The following is a 21035-nucleotide window of genomic DNA, read 5'->3' as shown; positions in this document are numbered from 1 at the left end:
TGGATAAATTATAAGAAAATTAAAATAAAGCTAACTCACATTTTTAAATTAAAATAAAGAAATAATCCACGAAATCGAACACTGAATAATAATAAACACTCTTTCGGCTGTGAATCCGCCAAAAAAAGCTATCGGATTCAACTCGCCAACAAACATTACGACATTTCAAACTCGCCTTCGAATTCGTTAATTGGTCGAATTCAAAACGAAAAAGGCGAAAGCAATAATTGAAAAGTGGCCAACTCGCTAGCAAAACGATTCGCTGCGAACCTCATAATCAGGCCCCTGTCGGACCTGAACTCGCCATTAAGGCGAAAGCAATACTTGAAAAATAGCAAACTCTTTAGCAAAACGATTCGCACCAAGAAAAACAGAAAGAAAAAAAAACAGTTTAATTTGTATGTATAATATTAAGCCTTAGCTTCTTCTCTGTTTTTATTGAAGTTCTTAAAAGTAATTATCATTTTAAATTTTATAATATTAAATGTTGAACGACATAATGTTTTTCTTCGTATCCGTTTTAAAATTTCGTAAATTTACATTGTCTTACAAAAACTACGAAATTATACCATAATATACCTAATGATACTTTGTTTTTCCTTTTAAATGCATTGCATTTATAAACTAAATTAAATGTTAAACTATGATAAGCAAAGGTCGATTGCTGAATTAATCATAAATAGACTTTTTTGTTTGTTTAATTTTAGAATAAAAATATATCGAAATGAAACTAACACTTCTCCCTAACTCTTGAGCAATTATATAATACTATTTACATCCCGGATATAATAACTTTTTAGCGGTAGAATAAATAATAATAAAAAAAAAACAATAAAACTATACAACAACATTTGCTTCTTATTTACAAGTATCCTAGAAGGACGGTGGTGGCGGAGTTTATTGCTGTTCCTTTTCAGCACCAGTTGTTTCCTTCATGGACTCAACTTTAGCGACAATTTTCAGTGCCGGTCCTAGTTTCATGCCCATGGCATTCACCAAATGATTCTCTTTCAGCAGCAGTAGAGCTTGGCCATCGATTTCTTGCTGTTCGAAGTCATCGACATAGTCGCTGCAGCCAGGCAGACTCTTGATAAATTCACACACATCGGACACTGTCCAATTGACCATCTGTGGTGGTTCCTCCGCCGCAGCCGCTTCCAGGGCGGAAACTGTAGGAGTAACTGCATTATTGGGAATTGGGTAACTTATTTCCATTGGTAGCGGTTTCTCCACACTCGGCGCACATTCTATTCCTAATTTAACAGAAGTGTTCAATTCGGAATTCGGACTGGGCAAGGCTGGCATTGAAGCAACATCGGAATTTTGTTCGCTGAGTGATGACTTTCGTTGTCTGGCACAGTTTGGTGAACAGAAACGTTTCTTTTTCAGCTTGGATTTGTGTTCGGGCTTGCCGCAAGTTTCGCATTCGATCATATCTGCTGGAAGACAGTTTGACGATTGGATAGACTCTTCCATAGCTTGTTTTTTTTCTAAAAAAAATAAATAAAAATTAAATAAATTTAGAGCATATTCATGATGAATAGGAGTAAAAAAAAAAACTTACTTGGAGGTTCGTCAGATTGATCCTTGTCTGAGTATCGTTGACGTGTTACTGCAAACGGTTCATTAGCCTCCTGAATTATAAAACCTTCGATGACGTGAGTTAGAACATTCGGTTTGATCATTGCTTTGGGTAGATCTTTCTCGGCTTTGATTGTAGTCGCTCCGGCAGCAGCTTTCGGTGTGTTAACTGGAGTTGATTTTGTTGTAACAGTTTCATCTGGTGTTGTTGGCTGTGGTTTAGTTAAATCAGTGTCTTGTTTCTTATCGTTGACACTTGGAGATTTCATGCCTAAAATTTAAACAGAAAAAATGATGAATTAGTAAGGAATAATTTACATTTTGAGGCAGTTTCTTTGTTATATGGAGTTTTAAACATTTAAATTACTCTAAACTACTAGAAGATATTTGAATCTAACCCCAAGCTAAATAACGCAAAGCCTTTCAACAAGAACGGCTGAAAAACGATTAACAAAAAAGTTCTGTCCTTCGAAAAAATGCTTAAGCGTCAGATAACGAAGTTGCCACACCTCAAAATAAGGTGTTTAACTCATCGACAACAGTCTTTAAGGACTACTCCAAAGTTTCAGCAAGGCTGAGCTAAGGTCTTTTTTTTAAGGAGTCTTGCTTGAATGCATAGTCGAGAAAATAGACAAATCACCAAAACCGATTAACCTAACTTATTGTGAGAAACTTAAGACAGTGAACTTGGAACAGAGCTGCCTGAAATCCAATAAAGATTTATTGAAATTCAAAAGTGAACGTTTTAAAACAAACATCAAGAATGGAACAACGTAGATATAACTTTAGTCTCAAGGATAGGTTGAAACCTTTAGAAAAATTGACTTACTTCTTTGATAAAAGTGAGCTACTCTAACTCTAGCCATAAATTGAACACACAATAAAATCAAAAGATAGTCTTACCTGCAGAAGCTTTCGTAGGTGTTTTCTCGCCAGGTTGTATCGATGGTGTTGTATCCATTGGAATAGATTCGCCATTAACCGATTCAGCAGGCGCTGCGTTTAGGGCTTCGCTATTCACAGGAGATTTTAATAGTTCATCTTTGACGCCCTCTTTACTTTCAACAGCGCTACTTTGTGGTGTACTTAGTTGTGTTGCAGCATCGGTATGGGTAGTAGTAGATTGTGTTGTACTAGGTGTGGACGGTGAACTACCGTTAGTTTGATGTTGTGGTGTCTTGGAGGATTCTGCACCAGTTGGCGAGGATTGTTTTGTTGGTGTACTGGGTGGAATGGGCGATGAAAGACCAGATGTTGCTGATGCAACTGCAGATGGCATTAGGCTGGGATTCATGGATGCCATTGCAAGAATCGGATTCTGCGATGGAGATGTGGCAATTTGCTGATGTGATGGCGATGGAACACTGGTAACTACCATGCCAGATTGAAGTGATGTTGACATTGCATTCACAGACATTGGAGATGTCTGGGCTAAGCCCACTGTACTCGAGACAACGGGTCCGGCTTGGGTGGAAATTGTTACAACTGCAGTTGATGGCAAGGACGTCGTCTTGGATTGGTACGTAACATGTTGGACATTATTAGATGTCGACGATGACACTGAAAAGGGTACTGCTGTAATCTGCTGTTGAACGTTTGCGTGATGTTGCTGTTGAGCTTGTTGCTGGGCTTGTTGTTGGGCTTGTTGTTGCGCTTGTTGTTGTGCTAGCTGCTGCTGTGCATGTTGTTGCTGAGCTTGTTGTTGCTGCTGCTGCTGAGCCTGTTGTTGCTGCTGCTGAGCCTGCTGTTGCTGTTGTTGCTGAGCTTGTTGTTGTTGCTGCTGAGCTTGTTGTTGTTGCTGCTGCTGAGCTTGCTGGTGCGCAGCTTGAGACTGCTGATGTTGGTGTGCAGCTTGAACTTGTTGTTGGTGTTGTTGCTGTTGTTGGTGCTGGGCTTGTTGTTGTTGCTGCTGCTGCTGTTGTTGTGTTTGTTGTTGTTGCTGCTGCTGTTGTTGTTGTTGAGAATTCGGGGACTGTTGAACAACAATTTGATGAATTATTCCCGCCGAATGCTGCTCTCGTTGCTGTTGCTGTTGTTGCTGCTGCTGTTGTTGTTGCTGCTGAAGCTGTTGTTGGTGTTGTTGCTGTATCAACTGGTTTTGAATTTGTTGCTGTTGTTGTTGCTGTGTTATATAGGGCTGGGATACTTGTAGTTGGATTTGCTGTTGGCCCGATTGCACTTGTTGCTGCTGCTGTTGCAGTTGAATTTGCTGGGCAATTTGTTGTTGAAGTAATTGCTGATTTGAGTTCTGTTGCATAATCAACTGTTGTTGGAGAAGAGCTTGTTGCTGCTGCTGCTGTTGCTGCTGTTGTTGTTGCTGCTTGATTTGCTGCATCTGCAATTGCTGTTGTTTATCGACTTGCTGTTGTGCAGCTTGTTGTTGAGCAGCCTGTGCCAATGTCTGTCCATTTTGTATTGTTATTGGTGTACCGCTCATCACAACCATTCTGAAAAAAAACATACAAATTAGTTGACAATTTTGCTAATATTTCCTAACAGTCTTGAACATACTTATTGCCCGCTGAAGTAACAACTTGATGCATCTGCTGTGGTGCGAGCTGATGCATGCCGGTAGTCTTATTCTGGGTGCCTACTTCTGTTTTCATTGCCGGCAATGCTGGTCGAACGGGCTGTTGTTTGTTTCGTATCTTTTGCTTGATAAGGTTTTGATTTTGTGCAGTTTGAGTGGATACCGAACTAGCTGGCCGTATTTGTGGACCATTTTGTGGTAGGATCTGTTGGGCCCTTTGCACTTGTTGTTGGTGTTGTTGTTGTTGCTGTTGTTGCTGGCTTTGAGTTGTTTGCTGCTGTTGTTGTTGTTTGGGTTTGTTTTGAGTTTGAGTAACATTACATTGAAGTGTTAGGGTTTCTGTAAAATAATTAAAATTGTTTTTTTATTTTGATATTTAAGTATATTCAAAAAAACTACATTCCAAAATTGGAAAAAGTCAGGGTGGGCTTTATGCAAAAAAGAAAAATTCGAAAATTCTAAACTTACGATTGGGTTGTTGAGTTTGTATTGTCTGGTGCGTTGTTGGTTGCTGGATAAACATTCCCTGTGTGCCGTCTGGCTGAGTGCCCCGAATTATTATCGGATTCTGTGCCAGCAGGGCAGGTTGTTGAAGGCCATTGCTCCATGTGTAGGGTGGCATGCTTTGCATCCAAGGGGCGGCTATTTGCATTTGTTGACCTCCGGCATGATGCAATGGCCCAATTATCTGTGTCGTTGACATTGGCTGCGATACTTGAACACATTGTTGGGAAGACTGTTGGTTTCCGTTGCCCTGTCCAGTCATGCCTTGTCCTCCTTGTACAGAATTAGTTGTAGTCACTTTTTGCACAACTTTCTGTTGCAAATTTTTCTGTCCATCTTGCTGCTGTTGTTTATTGCCCTGTGTCGTCATTGTTTGTATTATATTTTGTTGTTGTTGCTGCGGCTGTGAACTGATAACATTGACAGGGCTAAAAAGCAGTGTCTGAGGTGATTGGCTAGCCGGCATGTAGGTTCCACTGAAACCAGTATTACCGCCCAGCATTTGTTTATTCTGGGCGGTGGCAGTTATCATTTGGGGGCCACCACCTGGGAAGGGCTTACTTGCTGCAATCAGTTGAATCGGCTGTTGGCCCAATCCCGAATGTATCAAGCTACCGGACATCAGCACCTGGGGTGGATAGAGTTGCTGAAGAAAGCCCGAATTGGATAGTGATGGCTGCATCAGTTGAACAGTGCGACCATGCCCCCAATCAGACACTTGTCCGGCTGAAAGCTGCATCGGTGACATTGTACTTATTGTAGTAGAATGTTGCTGATTTGCCATCGAGGACGGAGGCTGATGCGGACTGCTGGGTGATCCCTCTATGACTTGCATTTGTTGCATCTGTCCTTGGCTGGCTTGTTCCATCATTTGATGTTTCAACTCGGAATTATTGTGGGTGGGAAATTCTTGTTTGACTTGGATGAACGAAGAGGCATGCTGTAGTTGCAGCTGTTGTAATTGCTGCAACTGCTCGGGTGATATTTGAAGGGGTCCCGAGACTTGGGCTGGGCTCTGAGATTTTTCCATCGTAATGATAGTCTGTTGATGATGATGATTATGTTGTTGTTGTTGTTGAAGATGTTGCTGTTGTTGTTGATGATGATGCTGTTGTTGTTGGTGTTGCTGCTGCTGCTGCAGTTGTTGTTGTTGCTGCTGTTGTTGTTGCTGCTGTTGTTGTGGTTGTTGCTGCTGGGATGTTGTTGGTGGCAAATCGTATTTTTCATCAAATGTTATTCCAGCCTTTTGCGCCAACGTTTCCAGACACTTTAGAGGTCTCTCTGGTGTTTTCTGATTAAGTTGTGATTGCTGCGGTTGCTGGGTTTGTTGTTGCTGTTGTTGGATTTGTTGATCCTGCTGTTGTTGCTGTTGAGTTTTTGTTTCTCCTAATGAGTTTTCTGTTAAATAAAAACTTATTAATATACAAGAAAATTAAATTATTTTGTTTTGTTTATAATTTACCTACTGATGTATGAGTTGTCTCTGAATTGACAATTTTTATGATACGTATATTTGAGTTATCTTTGAGAGGCTGCGAAGGTAAATAGGTATTGGCTGTGTTCGGTTCTGTCTCAATATCCGTTCTGAAAGTTAAAAAATATAACATTTTTAGTAAAGTTTCAATAAAAAGTGATTTTATTTGTGTTCTGTATGATAAGGGATATTTGTGGAGAGTAAAGTGGTAAGAGGAAAAAAAGTTAAAAGTTAAAAAAACATTATTTGTGTTTAAAAAAACTTAAATCAAGCTTTAAAACGAAAACAAAACTGCCTGAATTTTTCCTGAAGTTATAAGGAATAATGTTTGAAAGGAATGATTAAACTATGATATGATTTATCAAAGCTTTTAAAGTTAAAAATCATGAAAGGATCCGTGCATGCAGTGATTAGAAAAATGTGCTTATAATGTTCGTGTTAACGTTTTGGAATAAGAAAAGCGATAATGGATTTTTTAAATGCAGCTTATTTTCTGCAGCGCAAATGCAAAAAAATATGAAAGAGGTTAACTGCTGAATAAAGTGCTTTGTTTTAGTTTGGACAGTGAATTAGTGTAGTTTTTTTTACCATCAACATTAAGAGAAAAAAATCCTTAGAATAAATTGACAATTTTTAAGTGTTATTGAAATATAGGTAGGAGGTAGCATTTATAACGATTGGTTCTTGATTAAAACAAAATTCATAGTAAATCTTTCAACCATAACCTTAAGAGTTGGAACATTTATTCTATTTAAGTAAGTTCTTTACAAGACTCAATCAAACGTGACTAAATGTTTGCAGAATCATTAGTTTGATTTTATTCCAAAAATTAATCAGAGTTAATTTCCTTTTTTTTTGTAGAATCATTGACTCTGATTAGTCAAGTCGATAACCTTACTCGAGTTTAATTAACGCCTCATCGATCCATCGATTTTAATTTCATAGATAAACAAATTTCAAATATTTTTTAACAGTGAGAGTTCACTTAGAATTATTCTGTTAGATTTCAGTGGTATCAGCTATTTCATTGATCAACCGTCGGATTTTAATCCCACAAAACTTATGCGATTTAAGTAAGCCCAGAAAAAAAGAACACCCCATGCCCGTCATGATAATGTCGTCTTCGCATAGTTAAATTCTCTACAATTTTCCTATCACAATATAATAGCTTACGGCGTTTTTGGATTTGGGCAGTAAAAAAATTGATTGTTATGGCGAATGAAAAAGGTTGAAAATTGACTTTCATAAAAAAGTCTTGGCGCAATGAAATTTAAATCTCTCAAAAGATTGAGCTCTGCAAACTTGGCTTTAAATTCCCAATAAATCATATTCTCTTGTTACCCCTCCTATCACCTATGATAATTTCATAAAAATTTGTATTACACCGGGTGGATTTTTTAGACGTGTGGTTTTCAATCTGGTTATCCTTTTTTTTTGGAGGAGGTCTTTTTGATAGCTGTCACTTTATTTATGCTCAGTTTAAATTATCAATTTCATAATGAATAGAACTACTCCTGAAAACCGTTTTTCAAATCGTGAACATTTATGCACGTTTGGAGCGATACACCAAACCAATCAAAGTAATCTAGTTGTCAGTGGATGTCTTGACCTCTCCGATTGACTATTTTTAAAGGGTTATTTGAAGTCGTTTGTCTATGCAGATACGTAATTCTAAGTCGAATGACGCCTTGGAAGAGAATGTTCGGCGCGTTATTGCTGACATACGGTTACAATTGATGCAAAATTTTACTAAAATTAACTGCGCCAGTCATTTGCCCCTAAATCATTTCTAAAACATGAGGACGGACCCTTATATTTATGATAAAGCTAATTTCTTGGCCATGACATTGAATTATATGTGTTTTATTTTTCTTTGTCACCTCCTTATTTGGAACTGAACCGAGCTTATACTAAGGAACTCCACAGACCAAGCTTCAAAAAATGGATATCGTAAGTTATAACTGAAATGACATATTTTTAAGGTTGTTTTATTTCACAAATTTAAAACTTTAGTAGTTTTAATATAAAGGGTGTCCCAAAATTAACGCAAGATTTGAATTTGCCGCCATTTGTGCAGTGAAGTGTTGGCAACCCTGAAAAAAAGCAATTTGACAGCTAACAGTATAGGGTTTTTAAAATTGGAGCGTTACACGATAGAACAACGTGTCTTCATTATTAAAGAATATTTCAAAAAAAGCTTGGCGGCTGCAGTTCGAAAATTTCATACAAAATATGGTCGGAATAGTGTTTTAACTTTGTCAACTGTGAAGAGATTAATTGAAAAATTCATGGAGACTGGATCCGTTGGAGACGCCAAACACACTGGTCGTCCAAAAACAAGCCGTTCAAATGTGAATGTCGAAGCAGTGCGTGAGAGTGTTGCTGACAATCCAGGAACCTCAATTCGACGTCGTGGACAAGAATTGCAAATTTCAAGAACCTCTCTACAGCGTATACTCACCAAAGATCTGTGTCTTCATGCTTACAAAATTCAATTAACACAACAATTAAAGCCTAATGAACATGGACAGAGAAGAGAGTTCGTTGAATGGATTATTGAACATCAACAAATGGACCCTGATTTTTCGAGCAAAATCATCCTAAGCGATGAAGCACAATTTCATCTTGATGGCTTTGTCAATCGCCAAAATTGCCGCATTTGGGGTTCGGAGAACACACAGGTCATTGTCGAAAAACAAATCCATACACAACGCGTGACTGTATGGTGTGGATTTTGGGCTGGAGGCATAATGGCTGAAACACAAACACGCTTCAGCTTCGGCTTCGCCTGACGTTTACGAGTTCAGCCATAGGAATTCAATGCATGCTATCACAATGGAGCTTCGACCTCACGTTTCGTTTGACAATCGTAAGGAAAAGAACGTAATGTAACGTAATGTGACTCCGAACGAAAGCTCTAGTTCAATTATCTGAACATTTGTTTTGTCTGACAGCTCAACAGCTGTACAAAAATGTCAACAAACAAAATATTTGCTCTTTGGAGGGATGAAATAATAGAAATGTCAATCAAAGCAACCTCGAAGCAAGCCCAGCGTAACGCAGACGAAGCCGAAGCTGAAGCGTGTTTGTGATTTAGGCATAATTGGGCCAAATTTTTTTTTGAAAATGATGCTGGTCAAGCAGTGACTGTTACTGGTGCTCGATATCGCGACATGATTACACAGTTCTTTCTGCCAAAATTGGATGATATTGATGTGTCCAATATGTGCTTTCAACAAGACGGTGCCGCATGTCATACAGCCCGTGAAACAATTCAATTACTGCATGAGACATTTCCAGGTCGTGTACTCTCTCGTTTCGGTGATCAAAATTGGCCTCCTAGATCGTGTGATTTAACACCATTAGACTTCTATTTATGGGGTTATTTGAAATCACAAGTCTATGTCAACAAGACCACAACAACCCGTGTATTAAAGGAGGAGATTCAACGCTGCATCAACGAAATTCAGCCACAATTATGCAGAATGGTCATGGAAAATTTCAACAAAAGAGTGCGCATGTGCATGCAAAGCGGTGGAGGCCATTTGTCCGATGTGTTATTCCATACATAATCCTATCCTATGTACTTTACGAATCAATAAAAATATAACTATCAAAAGACTTAAAACGGCGTTTTCTATTTAATTCAAATCTTGCGATAATTTTGGGACACCCTTTATCTTCCGAGACATTTAACAAAGCTGTAATGCAACTGTTTTTTTTTCGAAAGTCTGATTGCTTGGGGGTTAATAGACTGAACAGATTAAGAAACTAATTCATTTGTTTTTGTATAATTTTCTAAAAAACTTTTAATAAAAATGAGATTGGCCTAAATTCGTCTCTTTTTGAAGTTTTTGGAATGGGTAAAACTTTTGCCCTTTTAAATTGTGTTGGGAATTCATTTTGTATCAAGATGGACATTAAAAATATGGGTAATAACAGGCAAGAGCGTTGGTAAAATAATTTTCAAAAACGAAGGGTGCATATTATCAAGGCCTATAGCATAGGATAGGATATTCTTTAAATTTTTCCAAATTTGCTTACTTCCTAAAGACGCGTTGATGAGAGTTGCACACAAAGCGGACTTTGCCCTACGAACTTTTTGAACAGTTTTGTTGCGAAAAGAGGTACATTTTTGGTAAAAGCTGTCAAGACGAAAGAGTTTCCACCGTCTATAGGCAACAGGATGTTACCAAAACCAATTCGATGGTGACAAGAACGCTGAAATTGCATAGCAAACCATGACAAAAATACTTGCCGAAGTTTTAGCCTCAATCGAAAAATCTCTGATAATGAATTTTGAAATCAATGAGGAGAGAAACGAAAGTTAAAACGCTATTTTTGGAAAATCACGAATTCCAGGTGTAATTGGGGTGGTAGATGGAACTTATATTTAGCATTTGACTTACACCTTGACAAATAAAAACTTCGCTCGCAAGCACATTTGTTGTAGAGTGATTATTTTCGATTTTGCCTTGTTTTGAATTCTACTTTCGAGTTACGTAGTTCCTCATTTATTCGCAAGTTCATAAAAATATAGTTGGCACTACTAGAACTATTCGATTCTCGTATGTTCGAAAGTAGTCAAATAGATACATAGTACCAATTTTTCGAATTCGAGCAATTTCTTTGTAGAATCGAGTTACATAGTCAGGTTGCTGGGTCCCAGAACGATATATGCGTTTTAACATTCAAAACCAAACCAGTTTGCTTAGGTACCTGCCTATACCTTGTTTTTATCTCTAATTTTATATCCATGAATAGATGTACCTTCCAAGAACAATATTTAATTCTGTGGTCAGAGGATCATTCGTTGTTTTATAAGCAGGTTTTTCTCCGTTCCTTATCATACTCTTTTGGATTTATTTAATAAAAAGAAAACTGGTTTTATTTTGGAATATAATATAAAAGTAGGATATTTCGAAAACTTGAATAAATGAAGCTATACAAATTTTACAAGTGTGATATTTGTTGATTGATATTTTAGATTTACATTTACTTCCCAAAATGTAGGTCAATTTTACAAACATGAGTTTTTGATTGAGGATGTTTTTATTACTTTGTAAATTGTCTTGAATTTTGAACACATTTTGATATGTTCAGAATTACTTGACGGTTATAAAATAAATGTCAAAATTTCTAAATCAATGTTTGTATTATTCATCTCTCCGTTATATTAGAAGAATTTTAATCAAGATCAAAACGAACGAGTTGAATGGCACTTTTTCTGATAAATGCGGTACTTTCGTTAATTCTCAAAAGGTGTACTTAGCTTAAGCTTAACGAGTGTCAAGTCCTTTATTTACAAGAGAAAACTTGCTGAAGGATTAAACAAGAAGATTTTTTCAAAGTCTTTGTTTATTTTATTGCAAAAAAACTCTGGACACATTGGAGTGAGAATTTTACTAAAAGAAATCTTATGACAGATTTTATTATAGCCTTCCATTACTTTGAACCCTACAAAAGCAAATTTTTGACTTGTCAATTTTAGAACACTATAAATCATGGTCATTATCTTCCTTCGTCATTTATGAAAAAAAATTACTGAGAAGCGAATTTCAAAATACTTGAGGAAAGATACTAGACGTAAATATAGAAGTAAATAGGATGCAAGTGTCTATAACGACAACCTTTACAGTGGAATTCTGAGAAAAGCGGAATTGGGTGGAGCTGCATAGTAATTAAAATCTACATTTGGCAGAATACTTTGCCTTGGTCCCTAATGCGTATAAATAAATAACATTGACCAACAGTAGATAGGTACTAAAGGAAAACTTATACTTTTAAAATTAATACTTATAAAGTGACACGACACTAAATAGGTTTTTAACGCTACCATTCTAAATTTTATATAGACCCATATAGATTAATATCATAGAAGTGACGCCTTTCTAATAAACTAATTAATTAATAAAACAAAAAGAAGCGTTTAGGTGTTAAACTTGAATATTTTTTTTGGAAAAGGTACCTACATACAATCGTTTAACATTATAGAGCTAAACGAATTAAATTTGTTAGCACCTTTTTCTAAAGTTAGACAATCGAACTAATATTGTCTGCATAGGACTTTCCACATTCATATTCCTGTTTAAAACGTGAAGTTGGTAATTTAATTTCTAAATGAATAGGTTAGCTAGACACGAATTTATTTTTCATACATATTTAAATAATTCTAACAATAATTAAATTCCCCATTAAGGTACAATTTTAACCTTCGGAAGGCAAGGCTTATTTGCCTTAGTGAATTACATTTGCTGTTGTTCATGGTCCCATCACCTTTTATAAAAAAAAAAACAGTAATGCAACTGAAAATCAATCATTATAATATATTGAAGATCGAGAATTTACATAAAAAGAAACTGAGAAAAGTATTCTTTTGAGGTTTTATAAAAAAGTAGTGGGATGATGGGTAACCCCACTATCGGAAGGTTAAATTTAAAAACCACATAAAATATACCTACAACTACATTGTGGTACATAGATTTAAATATGAACAAGTTCTAAGTCATTGACTTATGTATGTCTTTGATTTTCTGTGAAGCATTTATCAACGCTTAAATGTTAATAGGTAAACCAAATGATAAACCTACCTAGGTCACGGTCACTAGTTTGTTATAGGTTTTACAAGCGAGTAGATCTGTAGTTGCAACAGTAAGTCAAAAGCTGACTCGATTTTGAATAAGTACGTTTTGCATTTCTTATTATAGGTACCTAACTTCATCACTGAATGCCATGTGCTTGTGCATTCAGTTTAAACTGTCCATTGTTCCAATGTCCATCTATACATAAAAGATTCCAATATTCCTAACCCAAATGTACCAAAGGAAAAAAAAAATCAATGATATAGCAGCAAATTTTAGAAGTAAGGGGATTGAACAAAATCATCGCCCCTGTCCTGCCTACCAACCTGGTATGTATTCATTTTTTCATTTTGTCTGAATAACTGGCGAGTTTATTTTATGGATGTAGGTACATAGCTACTAGGTAGGTTTATCATTTTTAGAAGAAAATGGGGTTTTCTTGAAATTACTTTGTCTTTTCCTTTGAACAGAGTTTATCATGAACAAGAATTCCAAGTATCAATATCAAAGAAACAACTAATGATCTTTTTAACCCTTAAACACCTACACTATACTTTAGTCAATTAAGCACCTTTATGCGGTCTCTGAAACCGCTTTAAATTTCAAATTAATTTTGTTTGTAAGTAAATGAAAATTCTATGCGGTTTTAAGGAATGCAAGTACAAGAAGGTGTTAATGAAAATGACATTTCGAATTTGTATTTTTGGTTTTATTCGTAGTAATTTTGGAAATTTCATATTAGTTTATATTACTTTATAAAATCAATTTGAAGTGCTCAGAAGAGCAGCTACCAAAAATTAAGCAGTAGTTTAACATGAGTTTGTCTAATTTATGTGATTTTAGGGACGACATATGTTTGCAATTGGTTGTTTCTCATATCTCAGGTTTTGAGAAGAGTTCATTTTTCTTTAAGTGTCATGTTTCAAATTATGAAACTGGCCAAAACTATCCGGATTAGAACTTATCTAGGGGCGACTTTCCATTACCGCAGCACGAATTTCCTTCTGATTTTTTTTTTACAGTTAGGTAGGGGCCTCAATAGAACATGTTTTAAATATTAGGGCGAGGAAACAACTTTAAGTCATAAAAAAAAATATTTTCTTTTTCGGACTTAACCCTACTTTTTTGTATTGCATTTTTTGAGCCTAAAACACGTTTTTTTTAATTGATAGCACGGCGTACTAAGAGCTAGGTATGTAAGGGGGGGCATGCTGCCCCCCTGCAACCCCCCTACTTGGGGTCACTATAGGATTTGGGGTGGGTGCGAGTTTGGGTATATGCAAAGTACTTTTCCATTTGAGCACTAAAATAAAAGAAATTACAAAGAAAAAAAAACAAGTATGGCAACACTGAACATAAAACAGGGAAGAAAATAATGTCAAAATCAACCATTTTTGAGTGTTTTGTATGGAAAAAAGTGAACTTTAAAAATTAATTAAAAATAGAAATAAATGTTTCCTCGCTCTTAAATTGCTATAGTTATTATTTATTTGCACATATCTATCGAATAAAAAAAAACGCGAGTCGAAATTCGTGCTGCGGTAATGGAAAGTTGAGCCCTTATCTAGTCTAAATAAGTGAAACATTAAAAACATTATTGATATGGACACTCAAACTTTTTAAAGGCTTACAAAGACTTAAACCCAGCTAACCTTACAGAAATACCTACTAGCGAGAATTGGATGGAGAACAGGATTACAAAAAAAAAAATTATGTATCAGTATTTAACAGGGGAGGGGTTAAGGTCTGGTATCGCTTCGGAAATCTACCCCTATAGAGATCAATAAAGCTACGGGACAACTGTAGTGTTTTTCAAGCTGAAGTAGGTAGCTATCTACTTGCGGTTCTTTCTTCCCTAAATTACGACAACAAAAACAGACATATTTTTCAAGAACATATCCATCAATGTTACGAAGCTAAACTAGTAAAGCAATGATGTAGAAAGCTTCGTTTACTCAGCGAAGCCAAGAGTAAACCCTCTTCCTAGTCCGAGGGCATTTTGACAAACAGGGAAATGAAAATGCCAAAAAATGGATAGCTGCTTAAGCCGAGTCAATGATTTACAAGCCACTAGAGTAATTAAATAATCTAATCAAAAAAAAAACAGGCAGTCGGCTATTGAAACACGTAGGGTTTCGAGGAATCTTTGGCTGAATATTTCCAAAACTAAAACGAAATCTCCGCCAAATGGGTATCTATTTACAGAAGGGGTTTAGAACCATATCACATACCATTTCATAGACAAGCCTTGTACCCCAATATTCTTTTAAATAGGTAGAGAAGTATAATATCCGTGGCTTTATGATGCATAGAACTTTCATGCCAAACTCTTGCCTTCAATCCCTATCTGTGACACCTATTTTTTGTACGGGTAGTTATATATTGCCACCCACTTACGAGGATTTGACACATCTCAATCTTTCAAGTCAAATTCGGTAAAAAACCTTCCATCCCTGAAATTACTCCCACAAAGGAGTGGTTGAGATATACCTATATATGTGTAAGTAACTAGGCCCTGGTTCTTTACGAGCTACTACGCTGGTGCAATCAGTTTCAAATAATAAAATATGAACCTGTCTAGTGTTAGGTTTTATATTGGTCAACCTACTCATTTGTTTCAAGGTATAGGATATGTAGATACCTTCCTACTCAGGAACATGTAGGTACTGTTTTTTGGTTTAACAGATATAATTTCAAGGAAAACAACAATACAAAAAACTTTGAGTAAAACCTATCTAAATTTAATGGACCCTATTCATAGTCCATTGATAAGTTCTGATTTTGTCTTTGCTAAACTAAACTTCAGTTTATGTTATTCATACCTATTTTAAAATGATAACCTGGAGTCTAAAAATAAACACAACGGAACATATGTTTAAACTTTTTTTAAATCTATAAAACGTCAAAAATAAACAAACTGATTGAGAAAATTACGTTGCTAGAAACTTTAAAAACAAAAACTAAAATGTCAAAAGACTTAAGCGTGTACATACATATATCTACAAAGGTGTATCAATATTTTGATATTTTGCTGGATGTTGGAATATTACCATCCAACCAACAGAAAATGAAAGCTCTACTAAGCCCTAATGGACCTCTTTGAAATAGATGAGAATGATTTGTATGAAAGGTATCAATTTGAGAAAAAAAAACTTTCAAGTTTACGATTGACCTTCTAAATATTGAAAATCGAAATTCAACGAAATAAATAAATAAATTGGGTGGCCCAACAGTGTCTTTGAGAACTAAGGCCTAGTGACTGACAACTCTCAACAATTCCTGTGTGCGAGTACTGTTGTCAGGGATGGAAGGGACCTACAGTATTAAGCCGAATCCGAACGGCAAATTTGAGAAAGCACTTTTCATGACAAGAATTATTCTTGGAGAATTTGTCAATTCCTCTTAAAAGACACTACCCGTGAAAAAAACTTTAGGTGGCATAGGCAGTGATCGAACCCAAGACCTCTCGCATGACAGTCCATCGCACTAACCATCATGCCACGGGTACTACTAAATTCAATGAAAGGTTTGCTAATATCTGCGTGCCTCCAAGACTAATAAGCACCATCGCGATTTCATAAAATCTCTCAACTTACAGTAAATAGAATAATTTAAAAGATTTCAAAAATTGTGGCTGTCCCAGCTAACTCAATTTATTTTGTTCCCCTCTGCAAGCCATTTTGCACAGTTTTAAGTTAAATTTGACTAGAATTGTAGTAGAATATACCTTTAAGCTGTTTCTAACTTAGCAGAGCTTCCAAATTCTTTATGAATATCAGCTGTGTCTAACTTACATACATACATATGTATGTAAATATAAGTTAAATTTAGACTCCAATTAAAATAGACTCGGGTTTAAAATATGACTGTGAATATGCCCAATGTGTTTCACATAACCTACATAAATACGTGAAGGTTTTTGGATTTTTGCTTATAGCTTATTTTTAAACGCAAAAGGATGTACCTATGTAACAAAATGTATTGTTTGTGTAAATCATTTATCAACTTTTTACTAAAATACTTAATAAATCTAGTCGATATGAGAATCCAGTTTAGGTACCTACCTAATCCCACTGCATATACTCCTATACAAAAATCTAACTCATTCCTCATTTAACAAAACAGGTAGTTAGAAATCTATAAGGATTAAGGGATAGCACATCGTTTCCATTTCAAAAACATTAATCAAATAACCAAACCTTGACTTGACTTGAACAAAAAAAAAAGGATGACGAAGGTATAATTAAATCTCCCTGACATAAAATTTGAAACAAGACTCTTCTCGCACCCGCTGCGTCCCTCCCACACAACAAAAAATAAAAATAATAAACAAAAAACAATCTACCTATAGCTACTCCTCCACCAAACAACAAGTCTAGTCCCTGGTGATTCAAATTGGCACGAAAATTAATATTTCACACACACCCCTCACAGTAAATTAACAAAATATTGCAATAAGTAGGTGGGCACGGTAGATATGTATGTAGCTAAAGGTATGTACAAATAGTATCTTCGCCATCGCCAGAAGCAAAAATACAAAATTTAATCACATTAACTAGCTCCATCCCTTTCAAGTTGATTCCCCGCCATCCTATTAGCTATGTACGAGTATTAATGTACATATATATATTTTATAAAGAAAACACACTTCATTACAATTATTAACAATTTCTTTGGCCGATAAGAGCACTAATCAAAAATTAGTTTTGATAAAAATAAAAAAGGAAAAAGACCGCATCACACGCACTGAAACAAAAGTGACAAGAATAATACTTTTACACATTTAACATGGCCAACAAGAGAAACAGAAAAACGAGATAACTTAAAAAAACTATTAACTGAAGACATCTAGTTTCTCTTTTACCAGCAGAGGGAGAAAGATCAGCACAGGCACACAACCATTATGAACACAAAAACCATTGATTAGGCAGACACTTTGCATAATAATTTCCCACATTAACTTTGGTTCGTCTTTGTAGCGTCCCGTGGCCCGTGCGCCGTATACCGTGCGTTGTCGTTCGAAACAACCGATTTCAAGTTCTCAATCTCAATCACACAAGAATTAATAAAATATGGCGGTGTTTCTTTTTGTTAAACCTTAAACGTCGCTGTCGTCGTCCCGTTTCGTTTCGTCCCCCGTCTTTCTTCTTTTCTTTTCGACAACACTTTGACAGCAAAAGCAATGGCAGCAGCGCCAAGCCAAACCAAACGAAACGCCAACCAAGGCAAGACCCCGAACCGAAGAAAAAACAAACATGAATTCAACGTTCAAAAGTATCCATGTTGCGAAAGCTGATGATAATGATGTTTTTTTTTTTCTTTTGCCTTGTTCTTGTCCGTCTCCGTCTAACGTTTTTTTAAACAACACGAGAAAACTCAAAGGGAAAAAGTTTGAAAACGAAAATGTCGTTCGGCGGGGGGCTGACAGAGTAACAGAACAGAGGGTAGAGAAGGCACAACGACAGCCTGACAGCGCGCATTCAAATTGCGCCATTTCAACAAACATCCATTTTCTACATGACCCAAAACGAGATGCAAGATATTGATTATTTTCACAAACAATAAAAGATGAAGATCACGACAAAATACAAAAAAAAAACGAAATGAAACGAGAAATACGACGGCGACCGACTATGGGACTGTATTTTTTTCTTGTGTATAAGTATAAAATAATGTGTGCTGTACTGTGCTGGGTCTTTGCTGGATACGAGACTGAAAGAACAAATGTCATGCATGGCAGAGAAACAGAGAGGGGAAATGAAGCATTAAAAAAACAGTCTCCCTTCTGTTTGGATGTGGTTCGATTTTTGTTTTGTGTTGTTTTTGTTGGTCTTGCCCTCCTGAACATATTTCAGTTTCGGTTCTCCCCCATCGTAATTATTTTAACGTCTCTATGCTTCTACTTCTTCCACTTTTTATCTACAATAACCGGTTGTTTCGATTTTCGAGAATAAGAGAACAAGAACGAGAAGACAGCAAAACACGTATGAGCAAAAATAAAACAAATTACAAAAACAACTAAACTACGCTATGCATATGTATAGATAGGTTGTAGGTATAAGCACTTTTTGCTGTAGAATTTTGAAGCATAAAACAAAAGCGAAAAGAAAAGATAATAATGAAAGCAAAGAAGAAAAGGAGAATAAGCAAAATGAAAAATTAAATAGAAAAAAAAAATGAAACAAAAAAAATTAAGAAATACCTTTTCGAAATGAATTTATAGGCACGACGATCCATCATTAAAGAAAATAATTAACAAACTAAAATCATACATTAACACAAGAATGCAGTGCAAAACAAAATAACGAATAAGAAAACAACAACGACCACGACACACATCAGAACTGAAGTCATAAATCATTAAACAAAAATTATGTGTATGTTGTAGGTAGAGTGGGAGGTTTTTTTTTCTTCTTAAGTAGGTATTCCTCTTTTATCTTTTCAATTTTTGGTTAAATTTTTCGTTACAAGTTACAACAATCAAATCAAAAGAAAAAAGGACCAGTGTAAGTTTTTATTTCTTTTTGTTTTTGTTTCAAACAAATAAACGCCACCTTTGAATTGAGATTTACAAGATTATGTCACTTCAGTTCACTTTTCGTCCATTTTCGCGAATTGTATTTACAGAAATTATGCATTTTCACCGTTTATTCTTTCTTTTTTGTTTTAGTCAAGTTGTTATAAGTTTTGACTAAACTTCACTTAAACAAGGGGATTTTATATATCATAAGGGGGGAGAGGAAGATGATGCACTCTGGCGGCGAACGATGCCACTTCTTTAGGCTATTCTTTTTTATATCCACTTCTATGGCGCGCACATATACACATCCATGTACAAAACTGTATCACTATCTATCACCGAACGACGAGCTCTATCCTTTTTAGCACAACCAAACTCTCCTACAATTTTTGTCAGACTGAGACCGAGACTGTGAAGGAGACGACACAAAAGGAGCCGTCGTCGTCGTCGTCGTCGTGGTCGTGCTCGTGCAAGCAGCAGTGGTTCTGTTTTTTGGTATGATTTGAAGTGTAAAAACCCGTTTTACAGTCGACGAACAACAGTGGTGTACAAAATTCAAACAACCTCTCCAGAGGCAAATGCCTAAGACTGCAAGTAAGAGCAGCACAAAAAATGCTTCTCACTTTGTCTCATTTTCGCTTACACAATTTTCTATAACATGGAATTCAATTTCTGCCTGGATTTAGCCATGTTTCTTTTCCCAACAACAATTTAATGGGAAATTATGACAATATTACACATCTGGCACGCCACAGCGCGTCGGATTCGAAAACCCAAGCCCTGGGGGGATTATTCTTTATTTTTACTACTACTACTAATACCACCTCATAACACATCACACATTCACAGCTTGACAAAGAAAATGAAAAGAAAAAAAAAAACACCACCATTCCAATAATCCCTCTTTCAACCCTCTTCAAACGTCCCGCAAAAAAAAAGAAATGAAAGTACCCGTCCATACAACAAATACACCACAGGCATTTATTATCCCCGCCATATTGTGTTTTGTTTCTTTTTTTCCTTTTCTTCCTCTACTCTTACCTACAGGCAATATGGAAATGCGTGTGTTGGTTATTATATCTTTCAAACACAGGCAGCGTGTTTATGAGATTCACGATCTCTTATTCGTTCTCTCTCCTCTTGACGCATGTGCCGAGACACAAGAAACATGAATGTTTTCCTTTTCTATTTTTATTGTAATTTGTTTTTTTCTTTTTTTCCTATTTTTCTCTTATCTCTTTTATATTATGGCATAGCAATATGGCATGACAATGAACGAACGCAAACGAAATGAATATAATAAATTACCTCTGCTTCACTTCGGTTGGAATGCGACAACAAAAACTTGGTTTGAGAAGTAAATTAAACAAAAAAAAAAAACACACACAAAATCAAATAAAATTTATTACCATGGGAGTCGATGGATGATAAAAAAGAAAAATGAAGTGTACCTACACGAAAGGGGAATTCAAACATAAAAAGAAGAAATAATATTGTTGTATGGCTATGGAAATGGATGGATAGGGGGATTGGGATAAGCAAAGATCTCGCGGTAGGAAAGGTGATGAACAGGAAAAAAAAACTGAAGTTAAAAACAGGAATCAAGGGAATACAAATTTGATGTAGGTATGAGTTGGAGTTGTTTCTTTTTTTTTCTTTTCTTACGTTTTATGAAGTCAGAGGGATGTGTGAAATTAATGAAGAGCGGAAATGACCTCTTATTAGTCAATTTTCAGTCATGGAGGACATTTTTTTTTATTTTAATTGGTTTTCGGCGGACTTCCCTTTTGTTGGAATGGTAATTATTACAAAACTATATCTATAGTTTTATATACATGTATGTAG

At 35.9% G+C, this 21035-nt stretch overlaps 1 protein-coding gene across 1 annotated transcript; it reads right to left on the bottom strand.

The window, feature by feature from the left end:
- Positions 1 to 390: 390 nt before the first annotated feature.
- Positions 391 to 19650, bottom strand: LOC129948280 (polyhomeotic-proximal chromatin protein-like). Its single transcript, XM_056059219.1, has 7 exons — positions 18873 to 19650; positions 6078 to 6199; positions 4580 to 6013; positions 4093 to 4450; positions 2485 to 4028; positions 1565 to 1852; positions 391 to 1490 (listed from the first exon to the last, which is right to left on the bottom strand). Exons 1-7 carry the CDS (start codon positions 18908 to 18910, stop codon positions 898 to 900), a joined length of 4377 nt encoding a protein of 1458 aa, XP_055915194.1. The 5' UTR covers positions 18911 to 19650; the 3' UTR covers positions 391 to 897.
- Positions 19651 to 21035: the final 1385 nt, after the last annotated feature.

The sequence above is a fragment of the Eupeodes corollae genome, chromosome 2 (genome assembly GCF_945859685.1).
Source record: "Eupeodes corollae chromosome 2, idEupCoro1.1, whole genome shotgun sequence".
Taxonomy (NCBI): Eukaryota; Metazoa; Arthropoda; class Insecta; order Diptera; family Syrphidae; genus Eupeodes; species Eupeodes corollae.
This window is presented reverse-complemented; position numbering and strand designations above follow the sequence as displayed.